Source organism: Sylvia atricapilla, chromosome 10, assembly GCF_009819655.1.
Source record: "Sylvia atricapilla isolate bSylAtr1 chromosome 10, bSylAtr1.pri, whole genome shotgun sequence".
Classification (NCBI taxonomy): domain Eukaryota; kingdom Metazoa; phylum Chordata; class Aves; order Passeriformes; family Sylviidae; genus Sylvia; species Sylvia atricapilla.
Window position 1 is genome coordinate 10360744 of NC_089149.1, and position 21945 is coordinate 10382688.

Below are 21945 nucleotides of genomic sequence, written 5' to 3' on the forward strand. Positions count from 1 at the left end.
AATAAAGTGGATTCTGATTTGAGGAAACCCTGGATTTCCCCGTGCTTAAATTTGGGGAGATTATACCCTCTAGAGGAGATTTTTAATGAAAATTGAAGAGATGTCAGTGGCTCTGGTGGGATCTGAATCAGTGGGGAGGGATTTGTGGTTACTTTAGCTACCCTGGGCAATACTGTCATTTCTAACGCTGAGAATTCCCTGCTCCCAGTTTCCCATAGTGATTCCCCAAGCTGAATGTACAAGAGGGAAATCCTAGCAAAATGAATGCTTCAGGGAAGAGTTGGGGATCTCCTGAGAGCTACCACTGCAACCATTTAGCCTCATTTCAGCAGAATCTTTGGGGAAAGTACATAAACCAATCCTTTTGCTTAGTAAAGCATTCCAGCAAATGCCTAATTTGATACATGCTTTGTGAAGGCCCGTGGGACATAACATTTCAGAATGCACTTGAACTTAAGAGTGTAACTGAGCTCCTGCTGCATGTAAGCACGTGTGTGCAGGAGGGGAATGTTTCTCTGGATCACATGTAGGAACATCAGACAGCACATTTAAAATTTTTTAAAAAATTTTTCTTCCCTGTAATGCTGATTGCTACTGAATGTGTTTCCTCTCTCTCTGTTTTTGTTTGCTTGTTTGTTTGGGTTTTTTGTTTTGTATTGGTTGGTTGGTTTTTTTTTACTTTTCATTCTTCTATTCAATGAAATGCTACAAAAACACATGTAGGTGGGAGATTACTGGTGAGCCTTCCATTCCTCAAACGTTTTTCTGGTGGGAGCAGCCAAAAGTACGTCTGTTAGCAAAGTCGCATTTCTATCAGCACTGCATATGTGGCATCCATAGAGAACAGGTTTTCTGAGCATCAAGAAGGCTGCAGAACAGCAGATGTACTTTGGGGTTTTGGCAGGTAGATACTCTGCTGAGGGTATTGGCATTTTTGCTGCAGGTTCTTCTGGTGACCAACTTTATTAAAACAATGGGAGGGAGAAAGGATGTTACAGATAATGGAAGAGAACAATTCTGGCACACGTAGCTTCCTCTTCATAAAGCTGTTTTTCCCTTGAGGCAATATATCTTGCGTCTTATGGGAAGGAAATCTTACAATATAAAAGGAAGTCTGAACTGCTTACCAGTGAATTTAGAAGCATAGCAGTTGGATTCCTTTCATGAAGAGATAATATGGGGCCTGTTCCAGTATATTAGGGAAGCTTTTTTTAAGATGCCTCTCCAAAAATAGGAGGACTCTGGGAATCACTTCTTTAAAATAATATTTGTGGGTGGCTTATGTTAATATTCCCGGAACCTTAGGGGATGTGTGCTCAGCATAGCGAAAGTGTTCAGAGAGCAAAAGCAGCAGCAGTTAGGTATCTTTAGCCTGGGCTGCAGGGCAGGACAGGGCAGGGGAAGATGGCTTTGTGTTCCTGGGGATGCCTCTGACGTGGGCTGGAGTGGTCCGAGGGCTGTCCTCGCTTTGCTCTCCTGCAACAGCTCCTGAGGGGCTGTTCTGCCTCCAAGAATAGCTGGCACATGGCAGTGCTCTAATTAGGCTTGTTTTCCTGCCACGTCTCCTGCACTGGGAATGACGTGCCTGCTGCCAGCTCTGCTGCCCAGAGGATGCCCCTCTCCCAGATTTGCTCCACGGCTGCTGCCGAGGTACAGCTCCCCACGGTGCAGCACGGCAAAAAGCTGGGTCCATCCAAAGGTTTGCAACTTTTTAGCCTCACTCCAGTGCTCTCCTGTCTTCCCATTCTCCACAGTTCAGATTAAGTCATGGAGAAAGAGAGAGAGGGGAAGAAAGCAGAGTTGATTTTCTGTGAGTAGCACAAAAGGTGAAGTGCAGGTAACTTCAGTAGGCATAGCCAAGTGAGGGTATTTTACATAGACCTTAGCAAACTGAAAACAGTAAACAAAAAAAAAAAAAAAAAAAAGGAAAAAAAGGTGTCTAGAATACTTCCAAAGAATTTCTGCAGAGTACATAATTGAAGGGGATTTTTTTGATAAAGGCTAAATTGTGTATGGGCATGAAAAATTCATCAGGGAATTTAAACCATTTCCAAACCACATAAAACATTAAACATTTCAAGCTCAAGAGTAGCTTGAATATGGCGTGCATCATCCCAAGCTTTAAGCAGTCATCTGATTTTTCTCCTGCAAATGTTAAATATATAGTAAATGAGAGCCAAAGTAGGTTTTATTTGCTTTCTCATGATGACACTGGAGCCTTGAAAGGTTTTGCTGGCTGACCTGATACACACCTTTGTTTACCTCTCTTTGCTATGTTGCCTCAAGTTTGCCTATTTTTCTGTTTGCATTTGTTCTCATGCAGCTTCAAGTAAACAATGTATATTTTTAGAATTTATCTCTTGTTTACATACTTCTCCTCTGGGAGGAGAAAGATGATTGATGGTGATGTTCACCAACGAGGTTGAAGAAGTGGCTACCTGTGTAGCCAATCTTGGTGTCTGCTTGTAAAACTGGATATAGATGGAGACAGGAAAAAAAAACAAAAGAGAACTTTCCTGCTTGACCTCCTGCTGCCTGCTTTGTCCTTCCGTGTCTCTAACAGTAACACGGCTAGATGATTTTAGCTGCAACGTTTTGAAGAACAAGGGGAGCAGATATCGATACTGCAGTCACAGTGTCCCATTTTGTGCTCGTGATCCGCTCCAGCCTTGGTCTTTTGTATGACTGTGTCTCAAACTAGCCTTTTAAATCCAATGGAATTAAGGATTTTAATCAGTTAAGATGCTAATCATCATGACATGATGGGATATGTATCGCCTGATAAGGATGTGGAATAAATCTCATAGTCTTGTGAAAGCAGAGAGTCCTTTAATCTTTAAAAGATCATCAACATCCACATTTAGGGTTTATCCATGTGTATCCAGATTTTAAAGCTAGGTCATGCCTGTATTTTTAAATGTAAAATTTGTCCTTTGTGTAGAAATATAAATAGTGGCCAATTTCAGAACATTTTCAGATGCATTCTCAATTGCTTCTTGTTTTCTTGACAGCCCAGGTGCCTGAATGTACCATGTTTCCTCTTTAAATAAAATTGTTACTCACTTGAGTGTCTTTCATCAGGGAAATCTGACTGTCATTGTTTAAATCCTCTAGGAACGAGCTTTGCTTTTGCATAAAGCAGTCACCTTGGATGACTGCGTGCAGCAAGTCATGCATCACAAAACTGCAGTGTGAGTTTTAAGAACCTGCTTCTCTTGGGTTTCATGTAACACAAAAGGAGGGTGTTTCTGCTCTTGTCTAGGAGAACACCATGACTCAAGTTTGTCTCACTAGGACGAAGAATGGCCATATTACAGAATCATCAAATGGTTTGGGTTGGAAGAGACCTTAAAGGTCATCTAATTCCCCCTCCTCTGCCATAGGCAGGACACCTTCCACTATTTCAGGTTGCTCAAAGCCCCATCCAACCTTGCCTTGAACACTGGGATGGGGAGTCTGCAACCTCTCTGGGCAAGTTGTGCCAGTGCCTCACCACCCTCACAGAAAAGAACTTCTTCCATGTATCAAATGCAAACATACTTTCAGTTTGAAGCCATTCCCACTTGTCTTACCTCTACATGCCCTTGTGAAAAGTCCCTCCCCAGCCTTCCTGCAGGCCCCCTTTAGGGACTGTAAAGTGTTCTTAGCTCTTCCTGGAGCCTTCTCTTCTCCAGGTTGAACAATTAAGCCTGTCTTCATGGGAAGAGATGCCAGCCCTCTGACTATCCTCTAAGAAAACTGCATCTTTAAATCTCTCTACACCCTTTCCAGGGCAGTGAATGTGCTTTCCCCTTGTTACACTGTAAAAACACCACACTGGCAAGCAGCATCACAACCTTCCCGCTGCTTCACTTGGGACTGGAAAAAGGCAAAAGAGTAATTGTAGTCCCCAGCTCCAGGGCACCACTTGGGTCATGGGGGAGACACTTCTGTCTTTGCTGTGATCCATGAAGAAGATAGACGTTGGCTAGAAAACTCTCAGAGCTGATAGGCAACGCTGAGTGACACAGGCTTCATGATTCATCATAAAGCCTCAGCACACCAGGAATTTCTGTGCAATAAAATAATTTCAAAGCCATGAACCTGTCTGGTGTCTCTTTCTCTGTGTGCACTTGCTGGTAATGTCATTCTTCCTGCATCATCTTCTATCTGATGGAGGAAAAGGCCTACTCTTTCCAGCTCAGTGATAAAGGAGCTCTCGTTAGGTGGTGAGATGGACCATCACCTCTTCTGCTGCGCACTAAGCACTCTCTTCTTGCCCTCCAGCACCCCAGGCATGTGCTTTCGAAGGACAAAGAGATGTGTATGTGGCAATGGATAACCACTGTCCATCTCCACAGGCATCAGCAGCCCTCCAAGTGTGACAGAGGCTTCTGTCATCAGAGAAGATTAATCCTCTTCTCTTCCCCCTTGAGCGCACACTCAAACAGTATATCCATTTTAATTGTTTGCTGAGAGGTTATTAATATTGGAGTGGGGATTTAGAATGGAGATCAATCATTAATCTGAAAAGGATAGATTTGCACTCTCCTGTAGCAAAGCTGGAAAAGACATTAGAACAAAAGAAGAGCAAGAGAGGTTCCCCACCTAGCCTAATTTAATTTTTTGTTTAGCTAAAATTGTCCAAGTAGCAGTTCTGAGGGAAAACCAAACCTCAGACTGAAGATTTCCAAAGTCCAACCTAGAAACTGTAGCAATATGTTACTACAATTTGTTACCATTTTTTTCCACAACATTTTATTTTAAGAATAAAATCTCTGGCTTTTCAAACAAAACCACAATCTTAGCAGAGGATTTTAATTTTCTTCCGCATTATTCCTTTTAACAATATCCACAAATATTTCAGTGATTTGTTTTCTGTTGGTTAAACAGAAAAGTTTTAATTCAGTCAGGGAGCGATCTCACCCAGGTTTCTCTACACCAAACATTCGACCCTGCTTTAGGTGTGGTGTTTTGTGTTTCATGGCAAGGGCACCCTCTCAGTTACTCTGGGCTAATGCCAGACCCTAATACTTTTTCTCTGGAAGGGAGGCACCACATGCTGAGCAGAGTTACAGTAAAACTGCTAGTTTGATTGACTGCTCTCTCAGAATGGTCAGAAGGTTAAAATGTGTGCTTGGGTAACTACTGTGTCATGGCCATTCCTGCTGGGAGTGCAGGATGGGAGCCACGTTCCCCCCAAACCAGCACAAGTTCCATGCTGCCACTGTTTATCCCTGCTTGTGTTCTGAGGATAGGCAGTCTGCTGGGTCACTCCAGAGCATGAATTCTGTTATCATCAGTGTCCTGAATGGCAATATGATTCTCATCCTTGGGAAGTCCTTTTTATCCCTCTGTTATTCACCTCTTCCTTGCCCATTTTAAGGTGCTCCTGATGGGAAATGCTTTCTCTCCCCTTGTTTACCTCACCACAGTGCTCTGGGATAGGGAAAAGACAGAAGAATGGGATAGTTCTTGGTAGGAGATTTTGTGGAATATGGAAAAATACATGTAGTTACTTGTCAAAAAGGTCAGTTTAGCATGTTTTTTCTTAACCAGTTACTTTGTTGAATTATGCAAAAGTATAAATTTTAAATCATTTCTGCTCACAATGTGGCAATAACTGCAAGTATAAGTGTGTAGAGTAACTTTGGTGTGTTGGAAAATGGTCTTTGGTACAGAAAGCTTGTGAGTCAGTGTTTTAGGGTAAAATTCATCTCAAAGAAGAGAAAGTCTGTATAATTTGTTTTCTCCTCTACTTTCTCTGTTATCAAGAACTACAGTAGAGAGGATATAAAGCACCTCCAGGTAGCACCTCTTACCCAGGGAAAGATATAACCCTCCTTTTTAATTTTCTTTTGATTTAATCCTGATTTTGTTCCATGTTCTAGCTAGATCACACGGGACATTTCTAGTAGCTACCAGCAAAAGGAATCAAACCACCACCACTGCATATAAATATATATTTCTATACATTTATATGTGGAGCTAGAATCATAGACTTGTTTAGGTTGGAAAAGATCTTCAAGATCATTGAGTCCAGCCATTAACCTAATGCTGCCAAGTCCATTGCTGAAATTTGGATATGGAGTATTGCTCTTCTTTTTCTTTATTAAAAAATAAAAGAAAAAAGCTGAATTTTATGTATCTAACATTTAATTTTATTTTAAATTATCTTAGGGATTTAGAATGTAATTTATTATTCAACTGTTACATCAGTGAATTAGAAGGCAATTAATATTATAGCAGAAAGAAAATCTAGATGCTTCTCTGCTCCCCAGTAGCACTGACTAACTCCAGTGGAAGGAAGAAAGCCAGTGCTGTTTGTATTGGTGTAAACAGTGAACTGAGATATGTTTGATGAAGACCCATTTTGCTTTCATCTTCCAAGTCTGGGTGTTTCTAAGTGTGACATAGGGAGGGGTGGCAAAGAGGATGGGAGGACCCAGAGGATGAGTGACCCAGTTTGAAAACCAGTCCATGGGGATTTGTTAGAACAGCTCATCTGAGCACTGCACTTGCCTTTTCCTCTTGGTGATTTTGCTCCAGTCTCTCAAACCAGGAGCAGAAGACTCAGTGAAGAGAACACCTTGATGGGAGGTTGACTCCCTCCTCCAGGAACGGCCTGCTTATGGCAGTGGGTTTTGTTGTCCCTCTCCTTTGCGTGCTGGGCAAAGAGAATGGATCCAGTCCTTCCAGATGTTCTGCAGCACAGGCCACTGCTGACACTGAGGCTCAAGCCAAGGCTGCAGCACATGAGTTTCCTCTGACTGCTCAGATTGCATCCCGCCCCTAAAATGGGAAAACAATACAAAAACAGGCATAGACAAAGATAAATCCAGCACTGCTCAAAACTGTTGGCTGCGGCTTCCAAAACTTGAGGAAGTCCCTTGGCAGTAAAGAGCTTTGAGAGAAGGGGTTTTTTGTGATCTGTGCAGTGTTTTGTATTTCATCACTGGGGACAGAGAGGGTTTGGCTGAAGATAAGATAGGTTGTGCCTTAAGGACATGGTCCCCATCTTCCCTGTCTGCTGCCTCATGGGAGAAGGCTGACCAAATAAACAGAGTCACTTTCACTGTGCTTTGCAGCAGCAGCCAGGGAAATGAGGTCCTAATCCAGAGGCGTAGCTCATTTTTTTCAACTCCTTCACAACAGCCCTCTTTAGTAAATTAATGTGTATGTCAGCTCTTGTCAGAAGCTCTTAGCAATGAACAAATGAGTTCAACACCATAATCTAATAAACAAATAGATAACCTGTTCCAGTTTGTTCTGAGTGAGGTGGTGTTTCCCTTGTCGAGTTATTTCATGGACCCTTCGCTCTCAGAGGAGAAGGATGGTATGTGGGAATGCAGCCATTTCCTCTCCAGGACAAGGTTTTCTCATCTGACTTAGATGCCCTGATTTTCACTTGTTTACATGGAAATCTCTCCCTCTTAGCAGGCTGTTTTCTGTCATTTCTTAAAAAAAAAATAATTCAGAACTACTTTTGTCCCCGTTATTGGATCTGAGCAGCTGCAGCTGAAAGTGAGATCTCACTGTGCTAATTGCTGCACAAGTAAGATGAACTTCATGCTTATTTCTACAAATAAACACTGCAGAGAAGGCAAAAGAAAGCTTTTTATGCTGGTGGACAGAGACACCGTGGGGTTAAGTGACATCCCCAACATCCTAAAAGAAGTCTAGTCTCTGACAGGAAAGAGTTCTTAGAGCTTTTTTTTTTAATCTTACGGTTGCTCTTCCTTCTATTTTAGCAGATCTTTATGGACGTTTTGAAGTTTCATGGACTGTTTCTTGCATCAGTTCATCTTTAGTCCTTCACTAAGTTTTAGTAAAGGACTGTTGTGTTTTCCATGAGTCATATCTGTGGCAGAGAGATTGGTGTGGGCATTAGATGGAGTGCAGTGCCCCACAGCTATATGGAAAAATTAGCCGAAGATCAAAATGCAGCCTTCTGTCGATGGCTTTGTGCTTTGTGTGTTGTTAGCCTGATGTGCAGGAAGCTCAGCTGATGTGCATGTGGGAGGACAGTCCAGCACGGGTTGTACCTGCCTCCTCCTCCCTGCCACCACTAGGGCTGCAGGAGCACTGGGTGGGATTTGCTGGGAAGGGAGCACTTGGTGTCCACAGCCACCAGCTGAATGGAAACGCAGTCTCATCAAAACTCCCTGTCGTTTTCACAATGAGGGGCATCCACTGTGGTGAAGCAGCTGAGATTTTGCATAATTTGGGGAACTGAACCCTTATCTCCTACCCTTGTGCTAATTACTTCCTTTGGGGTGTTTTGAGAGGGAGGTCAGTGAGTTCTGAGTGAGTGCCGGGGGTGGAGGGGATTTCCTGCATTGGTGACCAGGGCTGGAGTGACAGTTCTGTGTACAGGACACTAAAGACAGCGTCTGTTTGTACTAAATTAATTTGCTCATTAAAAGCCGCATCACTTGCAGTGAGCATGACATGGCGTGCCAGTGCTGCTCCTTTTAACAGTCACAAACTTGTGCGCACAAACTTGCAGGGGGTCCAGCATCAGTCCCACTGGCTGTGCCTGAGTGGTGGTAAAACCCAGTTAGCTCTTGAGAGGGAGTAAAAAGCAGCTTTTGAACTGCTGCCTCAGCTGAGGCCTGAATGTTGAAGCAGCCAGCGCTGGATCTCCCCACTGGCACTCTCCCACGTGGCTCCTCTGTCCCCACCAGAGTCTCATCTGCTTCTCCTGAAAGCTTTAGTACCGTATTCTGGCTCTAGTAACACTGGAAGAAGTCCAGAGTGATTCCAGCAGAGCTATTTTGGATTTGCATTTGCAGGAGGAATTGTACCTAGAGGTTTTAAGTTAATCGCACGGTCATTTTTCCTCTGTATATTTAACCACTGAGGTTAATTAACATTTCAAAGTTTCACAGGCTGCTCGTTCCATTATCTCAGCCAGTTGTGGTGAAAGGCAGTATGGCAAGAGGGTGGTAGTCTGACTGGAGTTGTGCAGATAGGAAAATTGCTGGGAATTGTTTCCAGTGAATCCCAGGGGTTTAAACGGTTGGATGGCAGGGTATAGGTGGAGGTGAGGATGTGTAAGCTGCCATGGTACACATTTCCTATTGACTTTCCATGTAGTAAACAAAATTACCAGATGATTGTTGGCGTGTGGTGGGTTTGTTTTGGTGTTTTTAATTTAAAGAGAATATTTTAAGCAGGACTGCGATTCATAGTCCTGAACTGTAGGGGACTAATGTTCCTGTTCTCCAGCTGGGAGAAACTAATTCAACATCTTGTGTTGTAAACACTCACTCATTTTAACTGATTACACCTCCAATGTTCCTCAAATCACTAAAATTACTAATTGCTATTCCTTACACATCAGAGAGTGAATCCTGAATAATTAACCCCAAATAAAATTAGATGAATTGGCCCTTTTAATTAGAATCCCTGCTGCTGTTTGTTCTGAGCTTCCTTTTCTTACTGTTAAGAGACTTTTAGGATGATTAAAACTGTTTAAGACTTAAACAGCCAGTGACCTTTTAATACAATGTAAATCCATAAAAGCAATATTTCAGCTAGCAGGTGGTGAAGTAAATTTTCAGTGCAACTACCTGACAGACTCAGTATTCCTTTTTTAAATGCTGAGGATGAAATTAGCCAATGTGGGGTTTTTTTTTCTTCCTCATGCTTATTAATACAGTAGCTGATTAGCACAAGTAGTTCAAATGGTAGGATTAGTGATTGGTAAGAGTGGTAATTTAAACAGTGCTTTGGGTTGTTGGAGCTGATTTATTTTAGGAATCACAGGCCAATGTGGCATATTTAGGTGGATTGTGGAGCTGGTGTGTCATCATGCAACAGTTTCCCCTGCACTGACGTGGTGTCAGTGACTCCTCACAACATGGTTGGGGCCAAAACATGATTTTAATTGTGTGTTTTCCTTGCCTAGTGCTGTGTGTTAAGTACAGATGCTACAGGAAAACGTTCGCTTTGGGAAACTTAGTAAGATGTATATTCACACCCAGGACGCACCAGGTCACATCTAGAACAAAGTTTTCTATAAAACTCCTGTGGTGTCACTTTGCAGTAGGAGTTTCCCAGACCACACAGTAATGCTGTGATAATCTGCAGGCTCCTGCAATGCTCACTGTGGAATACAGGTTCATGGTAGCCTCCATCAACAGGATTTTAGCCTAGTGCTCAATGAATTAGGGTTTAGGTGTAAATCTTAATTGTTTCAATGTAGAAAGCTTTGTCTTTCTACAGTAGAAGGTAAATACTTGACCAAGCAGTGCCTCTGTCTGCTCAGTACTTTGCCAAATGGAGTCTGTCTGGATCAGAATGGAAGCACATTCGGTGGGGGTTCTCTCCATCACTATCCTTAGTTTGGTCTCTGAGTCAGGGCTAAACTGTGTTTCTCAGGTGATTCAAACTGATTCTGAACCAGCTTCAGAATCAGAAATTATCAAGATTGCAATCAGAAAGGGCTATTTTTGCTTGGAAGGAGAAAATTGAAATCAGCATCTGACATATAATCCTCAGATGTCAGCCAGAGATCTGGGAAGACCAGTGTAAGGCCAGTTTTTTTGTTTAATAGGTTTCATGAACTTATTGTTTCTGTGAAAAATATGGTGTTTTGCTTTTTCGTGTTTCTCTGTGTTTTTCCCCCAAAGAGTCTCTTTTACTGAACATGTGAGCCCTTCTCTTCAAGTCTAGAAGTTTCAAAGCCGCAAATCTTGATGTCTAAACAACTGTGTCTGTCAAGGGGGGAGGCAATTACTGTGCTACAATTCATTTGTTGGCTGGCAGATACATCTCCTGAAAACAAAGACTTGAGACATGAGCCTGATCCAGCAAAAAATGAAGTGCACTTAAAATTTTAAAGGTTAGCCTCTAAGTGAGAATGGTGTTTGCTGCATGAGACAGGATGTTTTTCTCAGCTTGTACTTGTACCCAGAAGGCATCAGGCAGCCAGTGGCAAAAATTTTGTGAGTTTCTATTCACCCTGACAGGTTTGTGCTGATGTAGGTATCTGTTAGGGCTTTGAACAATTTTATGTTTGTATACTTAAAAATGTAATAGTGAAAGGTTTAAAGCTCCTTGGAAAGCGTATGAAGGGAAATTTTGTGGTGGAGAGGGGTAAAACTTTGTGAGTGCATCTACAGTGGCACAGATTTGATCAAAGCCAGAAGGCAGGCTACGACGTCTGCCTATGGCTCTGCTATTGCTCCCCAACGTAACCATGATGGACTCACCTGATTTCTGCCTGCTTACTCATGTTAACAATATCCAAGTGTTCCATCGGCCGGGGTGGGCCATTACTGGGCCATTACCTGTCCCTGGTGGCTGCAGCGGGTGATGCTGCAGCACAGCAGCTGCACGGGTGCTGAGGGAAGAGCTCAGAGCTGCGGTTTCACGGCATGTTGCATATCTGAAATAACCGAGCCGGGCACGTGTCTCCCTGCACAGCCCCTTCGTAGGTTGACTCATGGCCTTCACAGCTGTATGAAGGCAGAATGAGTAGCTGGTGCCACAGGGAGTGTTTATTTTCTCTTCTTAAACATATGGTAACAGGTAGAGATTGGTCACTGTAAGAGCTGAAGGCAGGCTGTGTCTTGGTGTGATTTCCTACTTCCAAACATGCCTGGTCCAGGCTGCCTCCACTGGAAGGCAAGTCTCTTGAATTCTGGTTGCTTTCTGGAGGTGCCTTGATACCTCTGTGCTGACAAAACTCCGTGCAATCACTCTCATAACCTGAAATATATCCAACTGTTCAGGTTGATGTCAGGTGAAAGTCAACCAAAATGCTGGTCTTGGTGCTGAACAATAGTCAGTATTAAGGAGCCTTTTGCCCATCTTATCCCTTATTCACAGAGGGACAACCTGGTTAAATCAGTCAGGAAAGGGAGAGTGCCCAGGGTGGGATGTGTCCTCCACCAGCCCATGGTTGGTATCTGGGTATCCCCAGAGCCCTGTTCTGCTGTGGCTGCTGGTGCATCCGTGCAGACCAGGGACAGTCCCTTGCCCAGATGGCTCCCGCCTCGCTCTGTGACACTGAAGGTGGTCAGCAGTGGGTGGCAGTGATATACTCAGCCTGGACATGGACTTTCCTGCCTCCTCCTACGGCTTGCCCGACTCTAAATAAGTGAAATCTGGCTTGCAAAGCCCTGGGGTAAGAGAAGGTCCCAAAGGTGCACTGTAGGGACACTGCTTGAAGGGACTGCAAGCTGGCTTTGAGGTTCTTTTCCTCTTCTGCTCCCTCAAACCTAGACCTGTTTCTTCCCCACATCATCTGGAGTCGTATGCTGCTGAGGACACGGATTTTAGTCTCTGCATCCTTCCCTCTCTGCCGGAGGGAGACTTCCAGCAATGCCAATAACAATAATGCAGTGACAGCTTTCCCTTCTGCATCGAGGGAATGCTCTCCCGTGAGTGCAGTGGGAACAGCGTCGGGTCCCGTGGCTGTGTGTGGGAAAGAGGAAGGCGCAGTGGCAGAATAAATAACTAAAGCTGTGAAGGAGAAAGGTCCATCTGTTCGCAGAGCACCAGGAAAAGGCCAAACATCTGCAAGGTCCCCCCAGTTCATCAGGCATCTGCTCTCTGCTTCCCAGTCTAAAAACCTTCCCACTTGTGGGGAGAGTGGAGCCAGCAGCTTATCTAACACAGGATGGAGTCAGCAGAGCTGGGCTGGGATGTGGTAGAACCAGCTGTCTCCTACTGCAAACAAGTGTTTTCTTCCAAACTCTAGGAGAGAGCTCTTTTTCTGTCCTTTGCTCCTTTTCTGAAAAACCTTGCCAATATTTGGTTGTTTGTTTTTTTTCTACAGGAGGAGTGAGTCTTCCAAAGGGCAAAAATGGTATTTTGTTTATGTCTGTTCTAACAGTCATTGGTAGATGCAGACTTCTGTTTATGCCCCTTTCCCTGTCTCATCTCCTCCAGCACATCCTCTACCTTGATTTTCCTTAGGTGTTTTGAAGGGTTGTAATAAAGCAAGAGTGTCTGACTAATGTGCTGGGCAGGGAGATCAGTCTTTGGCATCAGAGCCAGGAGAACTGAGAAATATCATTTGAAGCATAATCTTGAGAAGTCTGTGTCCTCTGGAGTTGAAATTGTTTGCAAAATCATGTTGGCTGGTTGGAAGGTCATTTTCAGAGCAAAGGAGAAAAGTTTAAGAAGCACTCAAATATCCCAGCATTTTTTAGAACTAACCCCTTTGATATTAATTTCAAAATCTCTCTACTGTTCTTTTTATTTCATATTGTATTTCACATTATTTGAAATAAAAGATTGGATTAATTATAGGGCAATGAGGAGGATAGTGCAGATATTATTGGATGTAAATTTTTTAAAAATCAATCCTGAACTCTATAATAGCATGAACCAGTGAGTTTCATGGGATTTTACGTGTTGGAGCAACATGATTGTCTTAAACTAGTTTTCAGTGTGTTGCTTTTGAGCTGTCTTTGAGCATCTGTATTTAGGATGATACTTTCTTAGGGATTCAAAAGGTTTTGTTTGAGTCCCATCCATGCTCATTTTGTGGAAGATGGGAAGAAATTACTTTCCTGGTAAGTAATATCTCTGAAAGTCCTAGGGGAAGTTTGTGTCTTTCAGAGAGTGATTCAAAATAGAAGAGAAAAGCTTTTGAGGGCTGCAAACCCATCTGCTTCCCATGGCAGAGAGCATGAAGGTGCAGTGCTGGCAGTGCTGCCCAGCTGGTGCCTGTGACTGGTCTGAGCTGAGCCTAGGGCTTTAAACCTGGACACAGGTGGCCCAGGAGGCTGCAGGTCAAGGGGTTTGGCCCAGCACCTTCCTGAGAGGTTTGGAGCCTGCTCCTTGGCATTTAGGGGTGATGCTGAGGGCCTCTGGCCTGAATGCAGTGTGATGCTGCATGGACATCTGGAGGGTCAGGTAGGGAGCTCGTATTTCCTTCCAAAACCAATAGTTTCTATATATGTGAAATATCACACTTTTATTAATCTGAAACCTTCCATCCCAGATGCTGCACGCACAAGAGCCAACAGCAAACCCTACTTGCAGCATCAATCTTTATAAGAAGAAATAAGAACATACCAAAGTGGTCCAAATTGCAGGCAGCTGCCTTCCCTGGAGACAAATCCAGTGCTAATGGCAAGTGCTCTTTTTCCACCATTAGGAGGTGCTTTCAGGGCCTGGTGTCCTGCTGCCTGCAGCCTGTGCTGCTCTGTCCTTGTTTTCTTTCTCCGTTGTGGTCCCACATCCCATGACATTCTCAAGGAGAACTCTCTGCTCCCACCTCCCATCTCTGTGCTAAGCTGATGGCTTCACAGCCAGTATGTGCTGCTTTGTCTTTCAGCACTTTTGGAAGATTAACATGAGCAAGTTGAATTGTAGAAATTTTGTACATCAGCCCTCCTGTAAAAATCCGGAGTTAAGAGAGGTGGATTCATGTGTGCTTCTGCCTGGCCCATCACGTGGCTGTTGTCACTGAGAGTCTGTGACTTCCCAGCAGTTCTTTACATGAAGCTGTGAAGTCCCTATAGGAAGAGAAAGAGGCAGGGAGGATGGCTGCCTGCCAGCAGCAAGGAAGCAAGACATGGGCTGGTCTAGATACTGGGCTCCAGCTCCAGCCCTCTGTGTGTCTTCTGCAGCAGGGAATCCCTGCTTTTGGACAACACCTGATGCTGTCTTTACTGGGATCAAGAAGAGCTAGCATAGTTTAGCACACGAGGGAAGTGAATTGGATGGGATCCATTGCAAGGTTAGACATGGAGTGCTCATTAGGGCAAGTTTTGTGGTTGCCTGTGGCAGGTTTGAGATGTGACTTGGATCTGTGGAGCTGCTTTGCTGTGGAATCTGAGCACCCCTAAGCCATGTGCCACTGTTACTGAGCTGGGTAGCCATGTCCTAAAGCAGTGAGGGGTGAAGCTGAGCATTTAATAGTTAAATAATGTGTTATGTCCTGTGCCACAAAACTGATGGGCAGAGCTGAAAGTATTGCGGAGTTCCTGCTGACCATCCCTGTCAGGACGTGGGGAGATGCTGCTCAGTCTAAATTCTCCCATTCTCTCTCCTAGGAGACTTCCTTCCTCCCCCGCCCCCTCCTGTGGATGACCTTGGGAACATCACATCATCACAAGGTGCCTTTCCCCCCCCACCCCCTCTGGATGATGTTACTTACAATGTACAGGTAAGAAGACAAGAATTTTGTCATTTGTGCACAGCCAATCCAGAAATTGTGGGAATGAATGAATGAATGATAATAAAATGAGGTGGAAAAGTTCTGGTTAAAAATCATGGGTCAGGAATAACTAAGTAAGCTTTAACAAGCTGTGTTTCCCAAGCAGGGAATATTTCTATTCAAAACTTGCTGGGCTATTAAAGGATTTTTCCCATCCGGCTTGAATTAGAAGACTAATTGCCTTATGTTGTGATGGCTGAGGGGAGTGAAACCTTCCCAGAATGAATTGTCTTCTGGAATGGCTATCTCCTTCCATGGACTGTGGAGAGACTTTAGGGCAGTAATCTGATCCTAAAAGTGCTTTGTTTAGATGCCTCAAAATTAAGTGAAGCAAATAAGCCCTGGCCCAGGCTCCAGTGATGTAACTGAGATCCTTTTTACCCTCTTTTTGCTGGCTTGGATCTTCTAGTTGGCCATCTGGATGAAAATGCAACTTCTAAGATGCATCAGGTGATGATTGCATGTCTAAAGTGAAAATGGACAGACCTTGAATGCATTTGAAAGATATGCACACTTTTGTGCAGGTATTGCAGGTTTGTCTGCAGTGCCAGGTTTATGTTTGCTCAGGCACATGCTGGAGAAATGCATTCAGACTTCCCGGACAAGGCAGTCAAGGTGATTAAGGAGTGAGGAGCTGATTTTCCCAGCAGAGACCAGAAGAATTTGTTTTGTTAGCTGAATGAAAGGAAGGCTGAGGATGGGTCTGATTGCAAATTTGAAATACACTTGGGGAATAAGCCCGTATTTCAGCTCTGTGTGGGTGTTGGTGCAGGAACAGGAGAGGTTGAGCTTGCCAGAAGTGCCTCCATGCTGATGTGTAGAAATTTTCTAAGCATTGGGGCTCCAAAAATTTGGAATAGCCTTCTGTGAGAAGTAGTGAGAACAAAGAGAGCATAGTCTAGGTTTGAGGCTGTTGAGAGTGAAGTAACCACATACCCACAGACATGGGGCTGCCCTTGATGGCACTGGAAGATTGTGGCAGTCCTGTATCCCTTGGTGGGTTTGACCATGAGAGTAGGCCAGCAGGCAGGCATTAAACAGCATTCAAAGGACCTGACTTAGTTCCTGACCTTCTCACCAACTCTAGAGTCAATGTTTCTGCTTTATGCCTTGGGAAAAACAAAACATTCCCCTCCCTCATGGGCTTACTGGGATCTCTTGCCCGTGGCAAGATGTACAGATGCTATGGCAAAGCCTCAGGCTTTCCTGCCATGGGCTCAGTGTTGGAGCAGCCTTTGAGAAGGAAGGGGTTAACAGGGATTGTGTTCTCCCTTGCCAGGAAAGGCTGCAGCCGTCAGGGACATTGCCAAGTGCAGAGCATGGCTTTTCCCAGCCTTGGGAGAATGAAGTAATTCCCCAGCAAGTGTTGTTCTGTCTTTTATCTCTCTGAGAAGAGTGGCCCCCGTGGGAGCAGGGGAGCTTCCAGAGCGCCCTGGGAAGCCGTGGAGCAGCAGGCTCCTGGCAAAGGCATGCATGGTGCCTGCACAGGAGCCTGGGGAGCAGGAAGGGGTTGTGGTGCCTCACAGGATTCCTCAGAGTCAGGCTTTCCCCTTCCCAGGTCACAGAAGAGGGTGGACCTTGTGTGTTTATTGAAAGGAGCTCCCTCCTGCCATGGATCCAAAAGTGTCCCTGAGTCACTCGAGGCTGTCTCAGGGATGTGCCCCTTGGTGGAACCACTCAGCAGGACAGCTCTTCCCTCTGAACTCATGGGATTGCTATTTGTCACACCCTTTCTCTCTGGTTTTGGGAAACTGGGACTGGAGCTGTGTTCAGTGTTGGGTTTTAGCAAGAGCTTGGTGAGAGCAGGGTTCCTTTGCATGATATCCTGCTCAGAGGAAGGTGAGCCTACCAGTAATACCTGAGCAGTCCTGCCTGTCACTACCCCAAACGTACTCTTATACAGCAAACACGGCTCCCTGCATTTCATCTGTGCTCTCTGGTCACCTATTCCTCTTCCCTTCCATTTTCTGTAGGTGATCAGGAGCAGGCAAAAGTCAGGGCTAAAGTCAGGAGCCAGCAGGGTTTTGTGTTGCAAGATGAGCTCCTTATCTTTCGGGAGCAGCAAAAGTCATGCTGAAGCAAGATGTAAAGCCCAAGAGAGCAGGAAAGGGGCAGGTGGTGCTGGAGAATGCTGCCCAGTGTCTTTGTGCATCAAACACAGTAATTTTCTCAACTCTGGACAGGTATTCTTGTGCTAAAGGAGCAGAACCAGTGGTGACTGTGTTCTTTCTGCTGTGAGAACATGGTTGTCTGAAATCAGAGGTCTCATGGACATGTGTTTGGCTCCAAGAGGCTGATTTTGCTCTCCAATGCCAGACCATTTGATTTCCATGCCTCAGTTTCCCCACTGCTAAATGTAAGTGCTGGAGCAGCAGACCCAGCTCCTGAGCATTGACCTGACCTGAGGCTGCTCTCTGGGGTGGTTTGGCCCCTGTGGACCTGCTGAGAGCCCTCCAGAGTTTGAAATTCATCTGTTCATCAAATCACCCATTTTGCATCAGAAATGTCTCTCTGGATGGCACAGTGCTAATGACAGCTTATGAAGTATGTGTGCTGTGGGGCTCCAGGTAAAGCTTTTTATACTAGGTGTTAAGTTGATGAGGACAGCAGGATAACTGTTTAGTTTATTATCAGTTTGTGTGTTAGTGTTACCAGAGGCCTGGAAGCTGCACTGTTTATTACAGTTAAAGCTGTAGCTTAAGAGCAGCAGTTAAAATAATAATACCCAGTTTTCATAGACCTGTTTATCTCTGGATCTGTATTTGGACAGTGGAACTGGCCACTTAGGATCAGATCCAAAAAGGTACTTTAGTATCTGACTTATGCTCTGATGGAAATTAGAGGAGGGCTGGGTCGTGAAATACCTTTGTGATAGATCTGGCATTTTCTTGTAATTTCTGTGTTCTCTTCTATATCCGTCATAATTCAGATTCACAGCAGGGCTGTGGGGAGGGAAGGAGAAGGAAATTTAAACTCTTTTCTTATTAACTGGAATGCCCTTTTTCTTAGGAAAAAAAAAAAAAAAAGAAAGAAAAGGCAATATTTATTTTTGCAAGAGTGTGTTTGGGTTGGGGAGTGAGTTGTGTTGGGAAGTTCCCCTTCAGCTGCAGCTAGGGAAGGCAAGGACTTGTTCCCAGAATGGTGGTGAGGGCGTGGCAATGGCATGTTTGACAAATAAGGACATGAGCAAAGAGCCTTTTGCCACGTTGGCCTGGGCTCAGTTTAAAAGAGAAAGAAAAAAAAAATTCTGGACTGGAAGAAAAATGAAATCACTGTTTGTCAAAGGGAAATAGATAGATCTGGGAGGGAGGGAGGCAGATTTTTATTATGTTTTTGCCCTCTAGTTTCAAAACAGGCATCTGCCCAGGCCAGGGAAAGCAAAAGTGAGAAACTCTCATCAGCCACCTCTCGAGTACCCAGTTTGCTCACAGGCAGGGACCCTCACTCGTGGCTCTGGCAATTTCTTCCCTCCTTGCCAGGCAGGGCTGTGCGGGGATCAGAACTGCACAGCTGTGTGAAAAGCCAGTCCCTGTTCCTCTTGAAGGCTGTCTCAGGAGTCATGAGTGCTACTGGCTTTGAAATGACCCGTTCTCTTTGAAGGGGAGGGTCAGAGCCCAGCATTTCATGTTGGGGCAGAATCTGGGTGGCTCAAAGCCGATGTGACCCTCAGCTGCCAACTTGCCAAGGGCCACCTTGGGAAAGCATCCATTTACAGATCTCTACTAATTACCTGTACATGCTGCATCTGCAGATGGGTCTGGTTTTCTTTTGGGATCTGAGATGCTACCACAGCATGGGAAGGAGAGGGTTGTGTTGAGCTGGGATGGCACCACTTTCCCAGCAAGCCCCAGCTGTTACCAGTGTGTTTTTTATTGACAGGCCACGCAACACTTTACAAAAGAAATACCACTCTCTTCCTGATAAGGAAGTTGGAGCAGGGAAAGTGCTTTGCCTAGGTCACCAGGCTGACCAGTAGCAGGCTAAAAATAAGACTGAGATCTCCTGTCACCCAGAGCAATTCTGCCTGCTACATCCCAGAGCCTCATTACTGTAATAACTGCAAATTAATGACTAAACACCATCAGTGCCTGAACACAGGAACAATTTGGGATATATCAAAGTGGATGTAAAGAAGTGGCTTTAGGTTGGGGGTTAAAGTGAAGAAACGATCGGACTTGGAATAGTTGCATGAAGTGCAATATAAAGAATTTTAATATACCTGTTCTTGTTATAACCATGTATGCTTGGAGGGGCTGCAGGGCTGCAGCTACATGGGCAGGGAGCCATTACCACATTCAGACCTCCTGAACTCACCAGTCGTGTCGTCCTGTTGTGATGTGCACAAAATCAGCCAAAGGGCTCGAGCTCCCATTGCTGAGGAGTGCTGGAAGCAGGAAAGCTGCAGCACGTTCTGGAGGCGTGTGAGGCCTGCTCCGAGGAGACCTGTCTCGCTTCTCCTTAGTGCTCGCGCCTGGGAGAAGGTGGGAATGTGTTGATAGATGCGAGAAGCGAGAGCCTCATCCTTTTTAAAGAAGAGGCTGCCAGGTATTTCACTGTCTGACTGCTCCTTGGGAGTGGTGGGGGTGGTGCCTCTGTAGGCTCTGATTCACCAGCTGAAGGAACAGCCAGGACACAGGAACTGTTTTGTATTTTTTTTTTTTAATTTATTTCTTAATTTTGGGTGCGCATCTTGGGGAGGAAAGAGCATTAATTTTGCCAGTGGGGGATGCTGCCTTAAATAGCTCATCTCCTGTTCGAAGGCAGGGCTCTGTCTGCTGGTGCTGGGCTTGCTTTAAATCACCTGCCTTTTAATGTCTGGAGAAGCTGAAAAGGCCAAAGAGAGAGAACATGTGTTCAGCCTCCCTCTAGTGCTAGATTTTGTTAATCATCGGGATTATTGGCCTGGTTGTAGGTGCTCGCTGGCGAGGAATGTTGGTACCACAGGGCAGCTCTCGCTGCTGGCAAGGCTGCCTGACTCCAGGAGGGATCAGTAACTCCCAGAAACTCTGTAAATAAAGCCACAGTCCGTGTGCGTTGCTTGCCATTCGAGATCCAGCTTTTGCGGATTTCTGTGACTTCTAACCTGATTTATTGAAATCCATGTGATAAGCATCTGCCTTTTATCTAAATCGAAGTTGTGTCCAACAGTGTAAATAAATTACCTGGTAATGTTAACCCTCTTACTCAAACCTTGGCTTTGTGGGAATGCTTTTCATCTGTTTCCTTCCTGCTTTCCTTGTGTGTTTGAGAAATAGGAATGAGCTGTGCTCCAAGTTAGACTTACACAAATAGCATGTATGTTCTCTGAATGTTTAAATGCTCACTGAGTCTCTACAGGTCCATATGTGTTTGCTCTATAATAGGGATTTCTAGTCTCTAGGGTGAGAAAAATCAGTAATATAACATCTATGTATGTTGATGAATACTGGGATGCATGAGAGATAAAATGCACGTGTTTCTTATACGTGTGTATATATATTTTTACACCTTATAGATATACGTACGAGAAATGATTCATGAATGGGGGTATAGAACAGACCTTGACATTATTGGGAGCAAACATGCACATTTTATCCCTGCTGCTTTTTCATCCCTTTTTATGGCTAGCATGACCAGTAGATCCAGGATCACAGGAGAAAAGGAACACTGAGCACTTCTTTCAGTCAGCTCTTGATGCATCCCATCCTATACACACGTTTATTTTAGAATGCCAAACCACATTCTGTTTTAAATGTTTAATGAACCTCTGTTCCCATCCATGTAACTTTCCAATCCTTACTCTCTTCAGAATAGACAAAGATGCTTATTATAAACCACAAATTTTACTGAAAGGGTAAACTGGAAAAGTTTTAATTGTGCAGTGTAAGCCTGCCATTCCTCTCCCTGCCTGGCTGTTAATATCTTGGCAATGTTATAATGCAACACCACCTTTATTAGCTGAACCTCTCGGCAAGGACTACAAAGTGCGCAAGGACCCAAACAGTTAACTGTGCTCATTATTTTCATCATGATTATTACTGTGTTATTTAATGTATTTGTTACGTTATTGTTAAATGCAGTCACTCAGCACACAGGATGTGCCAGGACCTGCACACTTGTGCCTTCTTTGGGAGGAGAACTCTGTGGCTGAGGCTGGGAGATGCTTTCAGGGATGAAAGAGGGCAGCTTTTGATAACCTGCCATACAGCAGAAAGCAAAAGCCTGGTACAGATAATGTGTAAATATGGGTATGGGACCTACTAAAAAGTCGTGAGAGGAAACAGAAAGGTCAGAAATGTTCCTGGTTTTGATGATCAGAGCTGGTCAAGGTAAATCCCAGGTTAAGACACAGCACATGTGCCAGCTGGGGTCAAAACAGAAGGCTACACTCCCCCAGTGCTGTGCCCAAGACCACAAACCCTGGTGGGCATCTCCTTGGTCCTGTGGACACATCTCTGAGGGACATTGTCACACTGCAAATGATGGAATCAGCCATAGCTGGCACCTGCAGACAATTTACTCTGTAACCTGGATTATACCAATGGATATATATTCATGGACAAGAATGTGGCAAGTAATAGTGGAGGCATGGAGAACAAGCAGAAAAAGCAGACAATTTTATTCTATCAGAGCTTGACTGGTGACACACAAAACGTAAGCAAATACATCACTGTATCTAAGGTAGAAATATTTAAGCAGAGGGAAAACAAAAAGAAAATGAAGATATGTGAATTCTCCTATCAAAGCAAATGAGCTGTGTGAGGGGACAGTGAGATGACATGACCAGTGCAGAAGAAGTTTCC

General features: G+C 44.5%; 1 protein-coding gene across 5 annotated transcripts in view; it reads left to right on the top strand.

Annotated features, from left to right (window-relative positions):
* Positions 1 to 21945, top strand: part of LPP (LIM domain containing preferred translocation partner in lipoma) — a 318669-nt gene that overhangs the window by 133261 nt on the left and 163463 nt on the right. For all 5 annotated transcript variants that reach the window (XM_066325946.1, XM_066325945.1, XM_066325948.1 and 2 more), the window contains one exon: positions 15000 to 15112. In XM_066325946.1, coding sequence (XP_066182043.1) covers positions 15000 to 15112 — 113 coding nt within the window. The remainder of the gene's footprint in view (positions 1 to 14999; positions 15113 to 21945) is intronic.